This window comes from Lates calcarifer, linkage group LG11, assembly GCF_001640805.2.
Source record: "Lates calcarifer isolate ASB-BC8 linkage group LG11, TLL_Latcal_v3, whole genome shotgun sequence".
Lineage (NCBI taxonomy): Eukaryota > Metazoa > Chordata > Actinopteri > Centropomidae > Lates > Lates calcarifer.
This window is the reverse complement of record NC_066843.1, coordinates 2,250,292-2,268,139: the sequence shown is the minus strand read 5'-3', so window position 1 is coordinate 2,268,139 and position 17,848 is coordinate 2,250,292. Positions and strand designations below refer to the sequence as shown.

Here is a 17,848-nt window from a genome sequence, read left to right as displayed (position 1 = left end):
CATATGTGTTAAACAAAACATGCACTCACGCTGTGAATTAAAAAAATAATCTTATTTCGTCTTTTCAATAAAATATTCAGTTTATCAACGACAGAGAAGGTTTTATTTTGAAAGTGACTACCGGAAGTGTGCGTTGTTGTTAGCATTAGCTTGACGCAGGAGGTCAGCTGTTGTTGGCTAGTTTACAGCCTCATTAGCCGAGTGTTGGAGCCTCGTTAGTCCGTGGGAAAGTGTTGTTCTCTCAGCCTCTCTCCAGCTGTCTAACACCGACACAGCCCATGTTAGCTAGGAGGCAAGACTCGGAGTTTATTCAGCTTGCTGGGGAGGATTTGTTCCGGCTGACAGCTTGGAGCAAACTGTTAGCCTAGCAGCTAAATTAGCAAGATACACTGGAAACAAGTAAGGTAAGCAGTCTTTCATTTTATTTTAACCTAATGTACCTTAACCTAAATATTCCCCACATGTATCGGTATGTATTATAAAAGTTCGTTATTCACGTGTGATAGCTGCACTTTGCTACCAGCGCAGCCAGGTGCGATGCTAGCAAATAAACACATAGTCTGTAACACTAAAAAAATCTTTTGTATTGAAATGTTAGCTGCTCAGTGAATCATGTTTATGCCGAACTGAAAAGTGGTCCTTAAAATATAAGAGAAGTCTTAAATCAAGTATTAAACTTGTCTGACTTTCTATTAATTTTACGATCAAATCTAAATTACAAGATGTGTCGTTGAAGTTCTTTTTCCATGCAGGAAACACGCTTGTTTTTTTGTTTTTTTTGTACATTGTGAAGTCTTATTCCTACATTATGAACTTTGTATAACATGTTTTGTTAATGCTGTACCTATTATGTCTCAATATAAAGCAAGTGTGAAAAAGAAGAGCTAACAGGTTTCAGTTACCTGGCTGTTTTTTCCTCCAGGTTAAGACCAGTGTCATCAACCATGGCAGGTGGAATTACAGAGACCGGGGAGCCCTACTCCGCATTTGTGAGTGTCATGCAGAATCCTGTGATTAACTCTGAATCTCATTTTGATTATTTCAAGCCAGACACATGTTTAACCACCTTGCAGTTGTAAAGTTGTGAAGCCCACCTGACTTATGATCTGAGGTTCAGAGATTGAAGCATTCTCCTGCAGTGAATTACAGATGAATTGGACAGAACTACATGCTTATCTTCAGCAGACTGCTCTTTGTATATAAATACTTTGTGAACCCAGAACAGAAGGACGTTTTTATTGAGTTCAGCTAATGAGTAATGTCTCTGTAAGTACTGATGGTGCACATGAAAGTGCAGTGAAAACTAAAGAGGAAACTAAACTGCTTACACATCCTGTTTTTTACACATCAGGCCTCTTTATGGTCTGGACTCAGTTTTGACAACTCATTTTAGTCCCTGACTTTGCTTACATCGGCATGACTTTGACACAGTGATGAAGCGCTGCTGGTCAAGTGGTTTTTCCAGGAAGTGAAAGCTTTGAATCATTAAAGCGCTCTGCTACCTGATAGGGGTCAGCGCTGCCCAACAAGCCTGACTCTCTTTCTTGACAGTGGTTGACTTTATGAGGAACACCTGTTACTGTGAGATTAAGTAGGTCAGTGACCTCGGTTGTAGCCGGGCAAATATGAAATTTAAAGATACCAAATGCAGTAATGAATGAAATCCTGTTCGTCGGGTCATGTTAGACTGGTTCATGTCTTCACCCTCCACCCTGGTCGTTCCCTCTACAGGTGGGGTTGGTGTATATGTTCAATCTGATCGTGGGAACCGGAGCTCTGACGATGCCCAAAGCCTTTGCTACAGCTGGTTGGGTGGTCAGCTTAGCACTCATCTCGTTTTTAGGATTCATGAGGTAAGAGTCTTGTTTGAGCCCTAACACAGAGGATACCCACTCACCTCCTTCTCATCTCTATCATGCATCACCTGTCGCTCTGCAGGCTGATGTTTCTGCCAACATCTGAATTATGTTGTAGTTTATATTCAGTCAGTGTGAAAACAACACAGCGTGTGTTTGTTTCCTGCTGAGATGAGCATGAATATTCTTTTAATGGCAATGTTTTCAGCTAATCTTTCAGCATGATTTGATCCATGTAATTATATGAATATGAAAACAGAATATGATCATATATTAAAACAATTTAGTAAATGGTAAAGGAAGTCGTTCAAGTCATGACTTTCACACATTGTGAATGCAGAAAGTTCATAGAAATTTGTAAGAGATGTTTTTCGCTGTGGGTTAAATATTAGTCGTATTCAAATAAAACTCACAACATATATGTCATTTTAAATAGAGTAGTGATTAATAATAATTAATAAAATAGTGTTAATGTCTGATGATTCATTGATTCATTTTGTAATTACCATTTAGTGCATCAGTGTGAATTTTATTTATTCATTTTTGTTTAAATATGATTTTTTTTGCCAGTTTGTCATCATTTGAACATTCACCCTTCTGTTTTAAAACAACTGTAATCAATGTGTTTATAATAAAACAGTGTGGCACTGTGTGTTTGTGGGGATGAACCTGGATCTGAACCTGCAGGTCCCCTTGACCTGAAGCTGTAAAAAGCTGCTAGGTTAGATAGATCTCCCTCTTTTGATATCAACATGAACTTGTTTTCACTTTAGGCAGCAGAGTGGCACTTAGCGTTTTACAGGAAAGCTCCACCTGTTGTTGGAACAGTTTTGATGCTTGATAACCAGTTTTGTTTAAAAGTGACTCATTAACCTTTCGTGTCGTGTCTTGTCCTTCGCTCGCTCCTCACCAGCTACATGACCACCACTTTCGTGATTGAGGCGATGGCGGCTGCCAACGCTCAGCTGCGCTGGAAGAGGAGAGAGCAGGAGGAGGTGAGATAACAAACACAGTCTCACTTTATATGAACAGTAAATATCTTTAATAGGATGAGGGCTGGATGGACCGTTCTCTGTTTGCTGCAATGATGTCAAATATACAAATATACAAATATTACTGAAGTGAATGTTCCTCTCTGTCAGTGGGAGTGTATCTAATAACACATTAAGCCAAACACTATTTACAACCTGCAGGCAAAAAGTGGAACTAATGTTGGTATAAATGCAGCACAGGGACATTTCCAGTTCTTAGCTCTGGTTAATGTGCTTACATGTCTTGTTCTGACAGGTTGGAGCATGTTTAGGCAGCTAATAACAGAATGAGCTTCACTCCATCTGTTTTTAAAAAACCTGGGAAATAATCTGTGTCAAATTAAACATAAATCCAGAGAGTTTTTCAGTCAGGAAGTGTGAGGGTAATTTTTCTGGCTGTTTGCTTATACACTCACTCACTCACTTACATGTTTGTGGGTGTAAGAGAAAAGCTTTTTGTTAAAGAGTAAGATCCTTCTAGTTTGACCAGAAACATCACTACATATTATTACCAGACTCCATTGACAAAAACAGTAATTTTACTGAGCTAGCTCTAAGGAGCTGCTGGAATCCCACTGCCTCCATCTGTTAGTGTGTTTGTGTTACTGTGACTTTCAATGGTGGAAGAAGTAATCAGATACTTGACATAAATACTTCTCAGTAACACTGTATCCTTTATGACACAAATGTTGTTACTGGTCCAGAGGCTTTTGTAAGCAGGCTGTCTGGCCAGCAGTCCACAGCAGAGAAAAAATATAATTTCTTCTTTTACTTTTTATTTGCACACATGCTGCTAAATATATTTTGCAGTTTGCACATCTGTTTTTAGTGAAACGCTGGCTCTGTTAGACATTAGAGACACCTTGCTGTTTCTTTAAACATCTAAAGCGTTTAAAGTATTAACAGTGTCAGTGTGTTTCTGCAGCATCAAGGCTGAGTGAGCTTTTCCTTTTACCAAAATGAAGTTTATCACCACAAGTCTTCTTTCACATTTGAACTTCTGTTGAGAGAAACAATAACTGTTTTCATTTTTCTAAATGACCAGGCTGCAGAATATTTCATGTTAAATCCTGAAAGGAATTCTGCCTTTTAATAGGAGGCTGTATTTTTTATTTAGAAGGGTGTTGTTGTTTTATAGCCCACAAGTGAATTGTGCCTCTGGCCACCACTCCATAAGAAACCCAATTTGGATGAAGCTGTACTCGATTACCAAGGGAGAGAAGCCGGTCTTCAATCATTTTTACTTTGACTAAGAAAAAGACTTTCTAGGCCCGCTCGGCCTTTTGCTTTTCGTTTCTCCCGTGGTACAGAAGTCATCTTGCTTAATGCCTGTGGGTTTGCAGTTGAGGAGTTATGAGCCTGAGGACAATAGCCAGGCGCTAACTGAGCCCCAAACACTCGGCCTTGATTCATGGCTCCTGTACTTCTCTCAGCATTTTCCTCCCACGTAATGGAAAACAAGAGGGGGAGAAAACTGGAAATGTTTACCACTGAATGCTTTTTATTTCTCTGCGCTTGAGTGAAACCTATTAACGAAAATACATTTTTTGTTTGTTTGTTTGTTTTTACAGTGACGCATCATCATGTGTTTTCAGAGAAAGTCTCATATAAATTATATACAGAGGTAATTTTAAGCCAGTTCATTAACCAAGGCAGATTTGCAGGAAATGATGAAGTGCAGTGTCGAATCTGGCCGTGCAGACATGATAGCTGAGCTCCTTACAGAAGCCCTCGACTGTGACGGGATGTTATTGACCTACAATATCAAATAATTGGTTGTGTTTTTATTTCCAACTGAATGATGTTGTCATTACATAGGTAATGTTTAGCTGTGTCTGCTGAGATCGCCCTCTGCTGGAGTTATGAGTGCAGTGCGACTGGATCGTATCCACTCTTCATAAAACTTCACCATGGACTGTATTCTGAGAAATTCTCTCCACGAATGTTAATAAATACATAAAAACTGGGAAAAAGTGCCTAATTTGATCACGTGTAAATACATATTTATTATGTGTTTGTCCTTTATCCTCTATGTAAGGACTGCAACAAACTTTTTCTCATGGATTAATGTGTAGATTAGTTTCTCAGCGTATAAATTGTTAGGAACTGGTGAAAAGAAAACAGTCGTGTAAATTAAACCTTCACAGCCACAGTGAGGATTCATCTTTTTGTCTGTAGCCTGGTGTTTGTCTGTGTTAGTGTTTTGAGAAAGTTAGTCTGAACTCTGATCTGCAGCTGCACGAGTTAATGTGGCACTTTGTGGGGTTGCTCCTGTGCTGCTGCTTGCTTGTTATTTGTCACACGGCCATTAGCTCCTGTCACTCCTCATCCTCTTTTCCTCCCTGTGTCCCAGCCAACGTGTCACTTATTAATTCAGCTGATGACACTCACAAAGTCGACTATCACTGACAGCTAATTGATACTAATCTGGAAAGCGATGTGTGGGCATGTGATTGGTGTGAGGCTTCTCCGTTCTCCAAAGCGCTTCCCAGCTGTTGCTAGTAATTTCCAGATGTTGCCATCCCCTGTGTCACATACAGAGCAAATAAACACTGTGTTAATAGCTTGTAAACTGACTGTTGTTTATGCTGAGAAATTAGGGAAAAAGCTAAAACAGAGCCTCACACACTCACATCCTCCTCCTCCTCTTCAGATCGATGACAGCGACTCCACCTCTGAGTATTCAGATGATGACGTCATGGGCCGAGGCCGATCTGAGCCGGAGACGAAGCCCATCTTGTCTGTTCGTGAGTATCATGAGTACAACAAAGTGTTTTGTAGTACATATAAGACACAAGGATAATGCTTTCAATTAAATTAAGTTAAATTGAACTCATCCAACACCCACCCTGTTACACCTGATCTGGCCCCTTAGTCCACTACTTCTTCCCCAAGATGGAGGAGGAGCTCACATTAATGATGAGGTCACGGCCATCGTGGACAGTCCTGACTTGCAATTTTCAGTTAACTTTCTGCACAGTCACTCAAAAAGCTGAACTGCACATGCATGAAACTGGTCAACTCATCTCCTTCTACCTTAGGACACCAACCTATCAGTCCGCTCTCTTATCTTACCAACAGTCCAAAGATATTCCATTTATTTTAAGACAAGTAGAAGCAGTAAAATCACATTTCTGAGATCCTAGAACCATCAAATGTTTAGTGGCATTTTCTTGGAAAATGATTGAATTAATGAATTGAATTAATCTTTTGTTATTTGACTGTTTTTTTGGCTTCGTCGTCACTAGCGCTGAAACAGTTAATCACTCCATCTCTTGGTTGATCGACAGAAAATGAAATCATTAAGGGTTTTGATGATCAGTCTTTTAAGTCATTCGTTAAGTTTCAGCTTCACCAATGTGAGGATCTGCTGCTTTTCTCAGTTGGATGTATTTATACATTGAATGTCTTTGAGTTTTGGGCTGTTGGTTGGACAAATTGAGCTGTAAAAGTTGTCACCTTGGAGTCTGAATATTTGTAATCAGCATTTTTTCACAATTTTCTGATATTTTAGAGACTTTAGGAATCTGCACAGTGACAATACTTAGTGTGCTCCTTCAGTAAACTCCTAACGTAGCTCATGAACCAGGTTTTTTTTTTTAAATCATCAGACTGCTCTTTGACATTTAACTAGCTCCACTGTGAGTGGTATTTACAGCTGATGATGTTTTAATGTTTTCACAGAGAGATCAGGAGGTCACGTCGATCATTTCGACATCGTGGAGCGGGTTGAGATGGGTCAAATGGCCTCCATGTTCTTCAACAAAGGTAATATTCCTCTGGCCCCAAGCCTCTACTCTCACTGCCTGTTTCAATTAACTGCAGACACCGGTGTCATTAGCCACGTGTAACATTTATGGAGGAGTAGTGAAGGTTGTGTGGGATAAATAGATTTTTTACACCTTTTACATCCATTCCTCACATTCACAAAGGAAGGCTGCTAGCTGTTTAATTGGATGTAATTATATATGGATTAATTGCCTTTGGTTGTAATTACCTGTTTGAGACCCCATCAACGCTGTTAATCTCCTCACTGTGCATGTGTGTGGGAGGAGGTACAACCTGTACTTGTGGCAAAGACGGGAGCTAATGAACCCTCTGCTAACGTGTGACAGCGTCCTGAAAGCAAAATCACCTTGAAGAAGAAACAGAACAAAGCTTGCGGCTTTACATTCCTCATTCATATCAGTACATTGTCCTGGCTGCGTCCGCATGCAGCTCCCTTTTCTCCTCACCTCCCCCCTCCTCCCCTTGTCTGCTTGCATTACTCCGTCCGGCTCTTCCTAACCAGATGTGAGTGACTCAACAGTCTGCAGCGTCCCTGTTGTCGCAGGAATAAAGGAACAACGAAAGGTCAAAGCTCTGACAACATCATCTGAGCTGACGTGCTCTGTCCTGCAGCATTTCAACACTAGGTGGAGCACTCGGCACACATGCACACACTCAGTATAACACACGTCCGCTTGGCTCATGTTCACACCCACACGTGTGAACGCACTCGTGCATGCCGTCGTGCAGCTCATGCTGTTAAAGCTGCAGTGTGCTCCCATCCACTCAGCCTCCTGTCACTCACTCTGCTGTCCTGCCTGTTAAAGGTGAAGTGACTAAAAAAAAATCTTTGCTTGATGACCTTTCCCACCATGAAACAGACTGCGTGCAGGTGAGGCACGTGGAGGTATCGATTGGTAATAAGGAAATGAGTTTTCTCTCCTCTTCTCACTCTCTCCATGCTGTGGGAGAGAAGCCCAGTGACTCTAATCAGAAATGAATTAGATAGGCATAGGAAGAGGGGAACCGCAGCTCTTTTGTCTGTTCCAACAGCACCGACCTGCTCAGTTCCTACCTGCTGTCCAGAGTTTTCATTCCTGTGTGTGAGCTCCTTTTTGTGCACAGATAATGAAATGTGACAGGAGGGGTCAGGTATAATTTGAAAATTGTCAGTACTAGTGTTGATATGACACCTGAGCTTCATCCCAGTGCCAACATGATACAGCTTTTCAACCTTTTCAACATATAAACAAGTTTTTTACATTTAAAGAGCAAAAGAAGCAGAAGTGCAGTGCCTGTTCGAGATGTGTAGGGACTGATTGTGCCATAGTGTCTGGGTGATGGTGAAGAAAGTGCTGTTGCAGTTGACCTCCACTTTTCTTAAAACCTTGGCATGTGGGTGCTATAAATTGTCCAGGTGCTGCACTGGTCTCATACTCGAGTTCTTTTACCTCGCGTCAGGTAAAATGTAGAAAAGCAGTGTTTGAGGCTGCACTTCCTTGGTCCTCAGCAGATAGATACAGCCCACAAAGTTTGAAGTCAATCAGCTGAGCCATTATTTATTCTGGTGCTGTGTGTTGGTCAGTGTGTATTCAGGCTTTTAAATAATCTACTAAACCTTAGCTCAAACAGTCAGGTCATTAGGAGGTGTTTATTTAACTAAAACGTCACTAAAATGCCTGAAAATGTAAATCTCTGTCATCTTCTAAGGGAATGGCTGTGCAGTTTGTTTGACCTGAATCCAAACCATCTCCAGAACAACAACTTTAAATTGCAGGGGATTATGGGTGTGAGAGGAGACAGATGTTGACATTTGATAACAAGTAGTTCCTGTTTCTTAGAAAGCAGAGCAAAACAAAATCAGCTGTGGGCAAACTGCAGTCTGGACCGACCTCTGCATTCAGCTCATTCTTTGTACATTTAGGGAGCTAAATAACAAGAAAGAGTACAAACAAGTCTCTCTGTACTCAGACCATTAAAAGGGTTTTAACACCACCTCCCCACTCTTCACAGATAATAAAATGTAGGCGTGATTGCACACTGTCTCTCTGTCCTGCACCTTTGCAGGCAATTAAAGGTATCTCTCCTGCTGTGGAGGAGGCACTCTTAGAGGGCATTTGACTTCCTCCTGGGCTGATATTGACATGGTAGCGGCAGCAGCGGTAAGGCAGGCTTGGAATAAGGCCATGGCTATCGTATCAGCCTGACCTGCAGCCACTGACAGGAATGTTGATGCGGGGGCTGGTTTACTTGCACCACTGTGGAAAGGTGTTACTATAACCTTCACATTGATGATTTGAAAGTTGATTAGAAGACGACTTTGGCTAAAGTCACAAAGAGAGAGAGACTAACGGAGCGCTGTCCTTGCATCAGCATCTTCTCTCAGCTTTTCTTACCTCTGTGATGTGATGCGGTGGGTAACATGGCGGCTGTGCAAACAGCAGGATTGTTTCTTCAACGTGAGCCGTCCTTCCCCTGACATACAGGGGACCATGGCGGCGAATACTAATTTACTCCGCTGTAACCCCGGCTCGTTTCTTTAATGAGAACCAAACATGGGCACATCCATTTTTAATACTTCAGTGACTTTTACTTAAATGTCATACTTGTGCATTGTGAGCGCTGGCAAAATGAAACCAGGAGCGCCTGAGCCACTGGGAAGATAAATGGACATGTTTGCTTCAGCTTGCAGCCCAATCATTTTCCATAAGCTACTGCTACAGTGGTTTTCAGTGTCAGCTTCATAAAAGATGCACTTTAATTTCAGGGAGTATGTCATAATGGCTAACTGTGATCAACTCAACAGATCGATATTACAGCTTTAGTCCACGGGAGGATGTTTGTTTCATTTGTTTCTCAAAATGGAGTCAAGTGCAGCCTGTTATGTTGTAACTTAGAATATATTCAGTCCTTTCAGACCTCTGTACCTCTACTTCCTGATGGATCGAAGCAGTAGTACACACTGTATGCAGCTGTAGAGCAGAAAGTACTGGTAGTAGGAAGAGCTCACATTTTGTGTTACTTGCTCAGAACAGAAGCTCATTTCTGGCTCGAAGCCCAAAGCAACCAATCCCTCTGGGCTTGAATAAGCAATACAAAACACAAGTGGCTCAAAGTTTTCAACATTGTCTGTCACAGTGTAATTGCCCTGTTGTATCTCCTATTTACTACTCCCTGCCTCAGACTGATACAAAGCTGCTATTAACAGGTGATTTTAGCTTCTGTGTGCATCGTTATCAGCACAAATGTCACTCGATAAGGAGGCTGCAATAGCAGAAATGCCAAACATGTCAGTGGTAATCGAACATGATACATGTTTAAAGTGTATTATCACATAAAGTGTCATGGTCTGAACATATCACGTAACATTAGCATTAACAGCTGTTTACTCATCAATCTAAAGAAATGTTGTGAGTTCAGCATCAAGCTTCTTTCCTTTACTTTCAGAGAGCTGTACCCAGGATTGAAAAACAGCACCACTGTTAGCTTCTGCTTCTATTTCTTCTACTTCTCCTACTGAAGTTAACATGCTAACTAAGATCTGAATCTTTCCAAGGATTCTTGGGTTTATTCCCCTGCCTCCAATCCTTAGATGTGCAAAAGTGATTTTAGTGATAATGAGATTCAGTCCAGTGGTTCCTGCATCACACAGAAGCTGAGTGTCGATAACGTAGACCTATATTAGCCAGCTCTAACTCTGCACTGTCCTATTTACTTATCTTTAGAGACATATTGTTAATGGTGTTGTTGCCTTCAGGGCTGGCTCAATTTAGATTTGATTTGTGGATGTCAGAATTTGAATATAAGGAGAAGGGATGTTAATGAGGTGAAAATCAAAGTTAAAATTCATTTTGCTCTGCTTTATTTCAGAGGCTTTAGATGGGACAGCTCTAATGAGTCGTTTCTGACCAAACGAGAGAGTTTCACTTTACAGGACAGGTCAGAATACTTAAAATAACTCATTCCTATTATGTAATGTACAGAATTAAATTAAAGTGCAGCAGTATATCAGTGCTGTTGAGGCTTTACAAAGAAATAAAACTGCCTTTCCCTATTGTGCACTTACCTAAATAGTGGCCTTACAGTTTTTTCCTGTAGCTCCTCACAGAGAGGTTGTCAGGTCTGCTGTCAGTCAGAAGGAGTGTGTTGATGGATAGTGCTGCGTTTCACAGCTACATGAAAGACCAGGCTCCTATGTGAAGACCCATTTTGCAGCATTTCCTGCCCGTGGCTCTGGGTAATTGGGAAATATTAGTTACAGTGCCGTGAAGGCCTGCATCCCTGTGGTCATGCAGAGCTCTCGCCCAGCTATCGCTTACTGACAGCGGCAGCAGAGGATGGAACGTCCTGTTTCTCCTATCTGCCACTGAGACACTAATATGCCTCGTCCATGTTGTGTCATAGGAGACTTAAAACGCAACATAGAGAGGGATTTGTTTCTTCAGCCGATGATGTGAGAAATAAGACTCTTTTTCTCAACCTTAAAACATCCGCCCGTCTGTTTGGAAAAATGTTGAAATGTAGGTTAAACAATAAAATATTGGTATTTTTTTGTCTTCTAACTGTGTGTGTCATGTGACTATTTTGGTCCAATCATGGTTGAGTGATGATATCTGCAGTAAAAGTCAGGCTAGTTTAATTAGCTCAAGATGAACGTTAACCCTGAGATTGCAGACCCCCCTGAGCACAGTCAAGTCAGTGCTGTGGGAACATTTTGGTCAACCACACAAATAAATGAGATTTTGATGATTATGATCAAAACGTTCTTAAGTTCTGAGTTTATAAAACTTGAAAACTTGTCATGTCATACTTTTCACATCCTCTGCATCTTAATGGCAACAGAGAGACATTCATTTTCTAAATATTGATTAAATTCAAATGAACCAAGGCTGAAGCATAACGTAAAACAAAATTCTAAAACCAGTACAATGATCTCTATTGATTACCCCCTTCAATGTTGGTTAATGCTTGTATTGATTAGTTTGAAGTTGCTTTAAAATTAAATAAAACACATATTCCCCCACTTTCAAGAAGTGTCCTGTAACATTTTATATCACACTCAACACACTTTAGGATGCCATTCGAGACAAACCCACTGTTACTGGCCACATGCAACAATACACACCTGTTTTCTCATATTTTGAAAGCTAAAATGTGGCCAGAATATAATCTGTTTTAGCTCAATTAAAGTAAACTTGCAGTACTGGTCTCACTATTAACAGCTTTTTTACAGCTAGATGAGTGGTTGTTTATCAGGCTGCCAGTTCTGTATGTTTTCTACTGTTTGATAGGCACCCGCAGCCCTTAATTCATAAAAGAATCAGCATAGCCTGTAAAGCTGTAAATCTGTCACTTTTTATTTCTTTTTAATGGACTCTATGCTCTAATTTCCTTGGCAGTAATGAATTAGCTGAGGGGTCCAGTTGGACGGTTGAACCCCCTTCTGAGAATTCAAGAGCATGATGGATGTGTGGTGCACTGTGATGATCTGTCTGCCGCTGAAAGCTTTCGATCTTGGCTTGGCAAAGGCAGCTGGGCCGGTCCTGCCGGTCGGCTGTGTGGATGAAGAGATGGGGGGGCAGATGGTTAAGAGCTTTGGTCGCTGTGGAGAGCAAAGGCTGACGAGGAGAAATTTCCTTCATGGAGTGATTAGTTTTTTTAATTAATGCTATTAATATTTTTCATTGGAGCAATAAGATGTGCCTCCGCTGTACAGGCTGCTGTCCCAGAAAAAGGATGGAGGGATGTAATGTATGGAGGTGTGGATGAGAGTGCATTTTAATGGAGATGGCACCATAGTGGTAAAGTCTAATGCACATGGTCCATCAATCGTATTTCACCGTGAAGTGTTTGGACGGCTGACAAAGATGAAAAATGTGTTTGCTTGTCACCTTTTGACCTCATGTTACTGTACGAATCTGTTGATTTTATTCACAAAGACAAACTTGGCACGCTTCCCTTTTCATTTTTTGTCTTTCAGTTGGTGTCAATATGTTCTACATCTGCATCATAGTCTACCTGTACGGGGACCTGGCCATCTACGCAGCAGCTGTGCCTATATCACTAATGGAAGTTGCCTGGTAAGACCAATATACTCACTTTATCACACCCATTCTCTCTTTTATTGTGAAATAAAACTTAGATATAGAAAGATATTACAGATGTTCTCCTTGAAGAACATTCGGAACATTTGCTACTCTCCTTTTTTGGCAAGACAAAGCACATCTTTCTTCATCTCATTGACTCCTCTGCCCCCACACTTTGGTCCTATTTTCACCTTCTGAACTCAAGATTGAGACAATAAAGCTTTGCTGACAGAGGCCTTTGGTGCTCCTGGCGTCGGAGTCGAGTTGACTTGCTTCCAGACAGGTTTTTATTGCAAGTCTGTTGGCCAGACTGTGTGAGAATAAGGTATTTCATATAGTTCCAGACTCTGCCCTTCAGAGTCTGGACCACAGAAATAGCCATTTCCCCTTTCAGTGTTGTTTTAGTGAGATGATTTCAGCAGGGTGACAGTTAAAGTTTCTGACAGGGATGTATTTGATAGTTTCTGGCATTTCCTAACACTTGAAGTTTTAGAGAAAATGTTATACTTTCTCTGACCTTTGGTTAAACTGATAATTTCTTCACTATCTTATTTACTCTGGTTGACAGCAGTATTTAGAGTCTGTTAGAATAAACTACAGTAAGCTGGGTGAGTTTGAGAACACTTTACTTTCAGGTCGTTTTGCTAGATTTTTATCACGCAGAAATAAACTGCTCTCGTTGATCATCTGTGCTGTGATTGGATACAACTACATAGTTTTTCTCATTACTATTTATATTTTTTCATTTTTGCTCTCAGTCAATTAAAGATATTAAAATACTGATATAATCGCAGGTGATAAACAATCACCTCTACTCAAACTGCAGTGCTAATCATCTAAATCATTGACGCTAAAACATCAGATGCAGGAATTCTTTGGGCCATGATAATCTGTCTGATATGGTGACAGCTCTAATCTGAATTCCCATCGACAGCTTCACAATCATTTTGATGGTACGCTGATTTGTAACAGGGAGAATGGAGCCTCTGTCATTCCCACTCCGTCCCTCCAACACAGCACTGACAGCACTTTTGACTCTAGAAGCAGGGGATCATGGGGTTTATAAACTATTCAGCCGTGTTTCAGTTCAGTGAGTGGGATTACACAGTTGGAACTCCGGTCTAGCGATTGATAGACTTTGTTTTCTGTGAACAAAACAGCTTAACTGCTCAGACTTTGAGTCCAGCAGAAGTAATTACCACTGGCTGCAGAGGGCGCTGCTGCTCTGCAAAGTTACATTGTGTTGCTTTGAAAACGTCACAGTATAAACTCTGTACTCTTCTTCTAATTGTTGTTGTAACAAAGCCGCCCTACCTCATCCTGTCCTGAGGCACGGCACACTGATGCTGTCTGATCGTATTAAATTCTCCTCCTCTGTGGTCCAAACCTTGCTAACCTTCCAGCAAGAATAAATGTGAGATGTAACTGAGACTTCAAAAGCAGTTTTCTTTGCCTGAAGGCACAAACTGCAGACTTCTGAGTAGCATGGGCAGAAGCAGATGATTTTACCAAAGCTCGCTCTGTCACGCAGCAATGCTAGGGTTTATGATTGCTTCTAAGTGATACCCTTTAAGCTTTCAAAACCTCTGCTGCAGACATCAGCTTTTCCTTCGGCTGAATTATCTGATAGTGTCTTTGATTATATGAGAACCCAGAAATTTTACATGACAAGCTGTAATGAGAGTTCAAACTATAGATCTGAAAGAGCAGTGGGGATGATCTGGTGTGTGCATCAGTTTCAGATGACAACATCTCACAAGGCTCAGGTCAAACGTAACACTCTGTTTGTGTTTATGTTCCTGTGCAGTGGAAACCACTCCTGCAGCGCTGGAAGTGTCAAGTACAATGATACAGACCCGTGCTGGGGCTCTGTCACAAGGAAAGATGCGTACAGGGTGTTTCTGGTAAGTGCTCATTCTTTTCCTCAGCAGCACTCGCTTCTCTTTACTTCCCTGTTTCTTGCCTTGTTGTCTGCAAGACACACAAGACCTGTTAGTTGCCTCCTCTTTTCTAGTTCAAGCAACTGGTCAAAGGTGAGAATTAAATGTCAGAACTGTGAACAGACACATCTGCTCTGAACCAAGTCCTTCAAACTCCAACTAATTCATTCAAGAGCCTGGACTAAAACTGGATGTGCCGACAGCAACATTTGTGGCTCGCTGACATTACCAAATATTCCAGATCTACTGGAATACAGTTTCTACACTTGGTTCACATGGTCCTTTACCTTAATCCTGGTAAAGGAGAGTGGCTCAGAAAAGACTAGAGTTAAATCTGACACCTCCAATTGCAGTTCAGAATAAATATGTACTTACAGCTGCACCTTACTCAACCCAGAAAAAAATGGTCCTAATCAGTGTCAGATTTTAACTTTGGAAAAAAAACATACGGGTATTGGTAGCAGCGCTTGTGGCCAATTCCCTGAGTATCAATGTAATTGGAAAAAGGTCAGATCAGTGCATCCCTGTTTGTCAGTGTCTGGTAAATGTTCCTCACTGTTACATATCTATTTCCCTAAGCGGTCATGATGAAACTGGGAAATTAGTCTGCAAAACTGCAAGTGTAAACAAATTGACCGGAGATTACAAATCAGTATTATTTCAGTTTACATTAAGAGGCTTATCCCAAAGGAGATAAAGGAGGGAAAAGTTCATTTATTGGCAAATTATTTGAGGTCGTCTCATTCTGTTAAAACATAAGCAAGGATGGGGAGGAGAGAGCGCAGAGAGAAGGGAGGCTGAGAAATTATACAGGAGGAGATCAGCACATCTATCACTGTCGCTGTGCAAAGTTAAAGCTTGAGTGGAAATCACAGAGTTTGGCTCGCTTAAGACTTCAAGGACACTTCCTGTGGGCTGCAGAGGTAGCGTATCAGGGGAGGTTTGAGCGAAGAAGGGACTCAGAGGACAGAAAACGTTGTCGGAGCTGAATCTGACAGAAATGCAGCAGAGACTTGGCCCACAACACCTTTTTCAAAAGCAGGGTCAAAAGTACGTTCTCACACACCGTCCAGCAGCTTCATCACTGTATAATACCTTTCAGAGAGGAGAAATCCCCTGTGACAGCAAGCTGTGCTTACATTGTTCAACATTTTTTACCTTGTTTTTATAAAAAATGGAGAAACAGTCCAGTGTAGGAACTGATTCATAGTAAACAGCGATGAAGTTAGTTCAAGTCTGTTTTCCATTTTCTCATTTTTTCTTAATCTTTATCTTCTTTATCTGAAGTTAACTTGCACATCTATATGTCAGTCCTTGTTGTGACATTTTACATTAGATTTTGTTTGTATCCACAGTGAAATTTAAATAGTGTCCATGCGCATTATCTTCTAATTTAAATGCTCCATCTCTCATAGACATTATTTGTTGTTCATGGTGTCCTTTTATATTTTTACCCAGAAAATCTTTCTTGTTTGTCCTGGTTGACCTTTGTTTTAATAAATCAGAAATCACTGAGGTGTGATCAAACATTCAGACGCTCCTGTTAGTGTATCGTACAGTGGCTGGACTATCTCTTGACTCCACTCTGTGTGTGTGTGTGTGTGTGTGTGTGCACCTTCACAGGGTCAGAGGCTCCGGCCTAAAGACACTGCCCAGACTCTGAATGATGAGTCTAAATAATTGACTATTTCTCATCAGCTGTGCTTTACCCTGTGGAAAGAGCTATCAAAGCCTGGCCCAACCCGGATCCACCTGAGCTCCTTTGTATTCTCTGGGTTACATTGAGCGCTGAGCTGCAAGGACAAGGTGTCCTTCCTCCTCAGTGTTGTCCATTTCTGTAACGGACCATTTTCGCTCAGGTCTTCCTGAAGTGCAGAGTTTCAGAAGGTCATTCGGGGAAGTCATGCTCAAAATTGCCAGCAGGAAAATAGACTTTGTGATGACCTTTACTGTGTTTTTTGGAAAGATGTGTGTTTGAGATTTCTACTTTGAAACCCCAGACTCTGTCCTCTATACCTTTTATACTTTTCACACTTTTTGGAGTGAGGTTTGTCCTGTTTCATCTTAAGTCTCCTGATCCATCTCACAGGGTGATTTATGAGTTATTAGAAGATAAATATTCAGTAACATTGACTCCCTACAGACACCAATCCAACAGTAAAGAACTAGATAGTTAACAATCATCTCTGAGACTTAGAGTTTTATGGCACCGTGCCAATTTGAGTATAGATGTTTACAAAATATGGAAATTAAGCAAATTATGGAAATGGATAATATTGCAACTCTCTTAATTCCTTTTTTATTTGAACTATTTTGTACTGTACTGAATTGATATACACCAGTGGGTACTTGTAGCAGTGTTATATTTGGGGCGTGCAGTGAAAATCGAGCTGCTTGGTTGTGTCCATGGGAATCACTGGGAGTGATGCTAGAGACATTACTGCTGCCATAACATTTTTAGAGTTTAGAAAATGTTGAGAGATTAAAGAGCAGCCTGATTATGGTGTTTCTCTAAAGAGCTTTAATCCCTGTGTGGGTGATTGGTGCCGGGAGAGGAGAAGAGAGGCATAGAGCAGAGAGAGGAGGCTGATGTCAGAGTGGTTTGGATGGAGGGAGATGTTGTGTTGTAGTGTTTTACTCACTCCTTTCCTACGGCTGGACTTGATCTTAATATTACAACCTGTGGATGGTTTTGAGTAACTGTGTGTGTCTCAGGCCCAGGTTTTGAGAATCACCACAAAAAAGTCTCAGTGATCACATCTAGTAACTAAATTCATTATCAAGATTTTCACTTTATAGTGATATAAAACAACCAAAAGCGACATACTTAAAGTAGCTATTTGTACGTTTTTACATTTACTACATAGCCAACATTAGCATTAGCAGCTGTTTGCTTACCAGTCTAGAAGAAATGTTGCACACTCAGCATCAAACGTCATTCTATCAGAGCTTCCTGTTTTCTCTTCTGTGTGGATGTTTCGTCCTTATATTTTACGTGAGTCTCTCCCAACAGTTATGGCAGGTTTCCTCCAGACGGTTGCTCTGCAGTGTTTGGGGGGGCTTTGTTTGCAGTGGACAACAGATTGTGAGTTATTTTTAGGTTTGAGAACAGCTGTCCCTGTACATATGAGTAGACCTTTACCCAGCAGCTCTACGGCAATGAGGCA

General features: G+C 41.0%; 1 protein-coding gene across 1 annotated transcript in view; it reads left to right on the top strand.

Annotated features, from left to right (window-relative positions):
* Positions 1-131: 131 nt before the first annotated feature.
* The window catches only part of tmem104 (transmembrane protein 104), a 46,355-nt gene continuing 28,638 nt past the window's right edge, over positions 132-17,848 (top strand). Inside the window, exons 1-8 of the mRNA XM_018684645.2 lie at positions 132-404; positions 923-989; positions 1,732-1,853; positions 2,770-2,851; positions 5,541-5,634; positions 6,572-6,655; positions 12,636-12,735; positions 14,549-14,645. Of these exons, the coding sequence (XP_018540161.1) occupies positions 945-989; positions 1,732-1,853; positions 2,770-2,851; positions 5,541-5,634; positions 6,572-6,655; positions 12,636-12,735; positions 14,549-14,645 (624 nt within the window). The 5' untranslated portion in view covers positions 132-404; positions 923-944. The remainder of the gene's footprint in view (positions 405-922; positions 990-1,731; positions 1,854-2,769; positions 2,852-5,540; positions 5,635-6,571; positions 6,656-12,635; positions 12,736-14,548; positions 14,646-17,848) is intronic.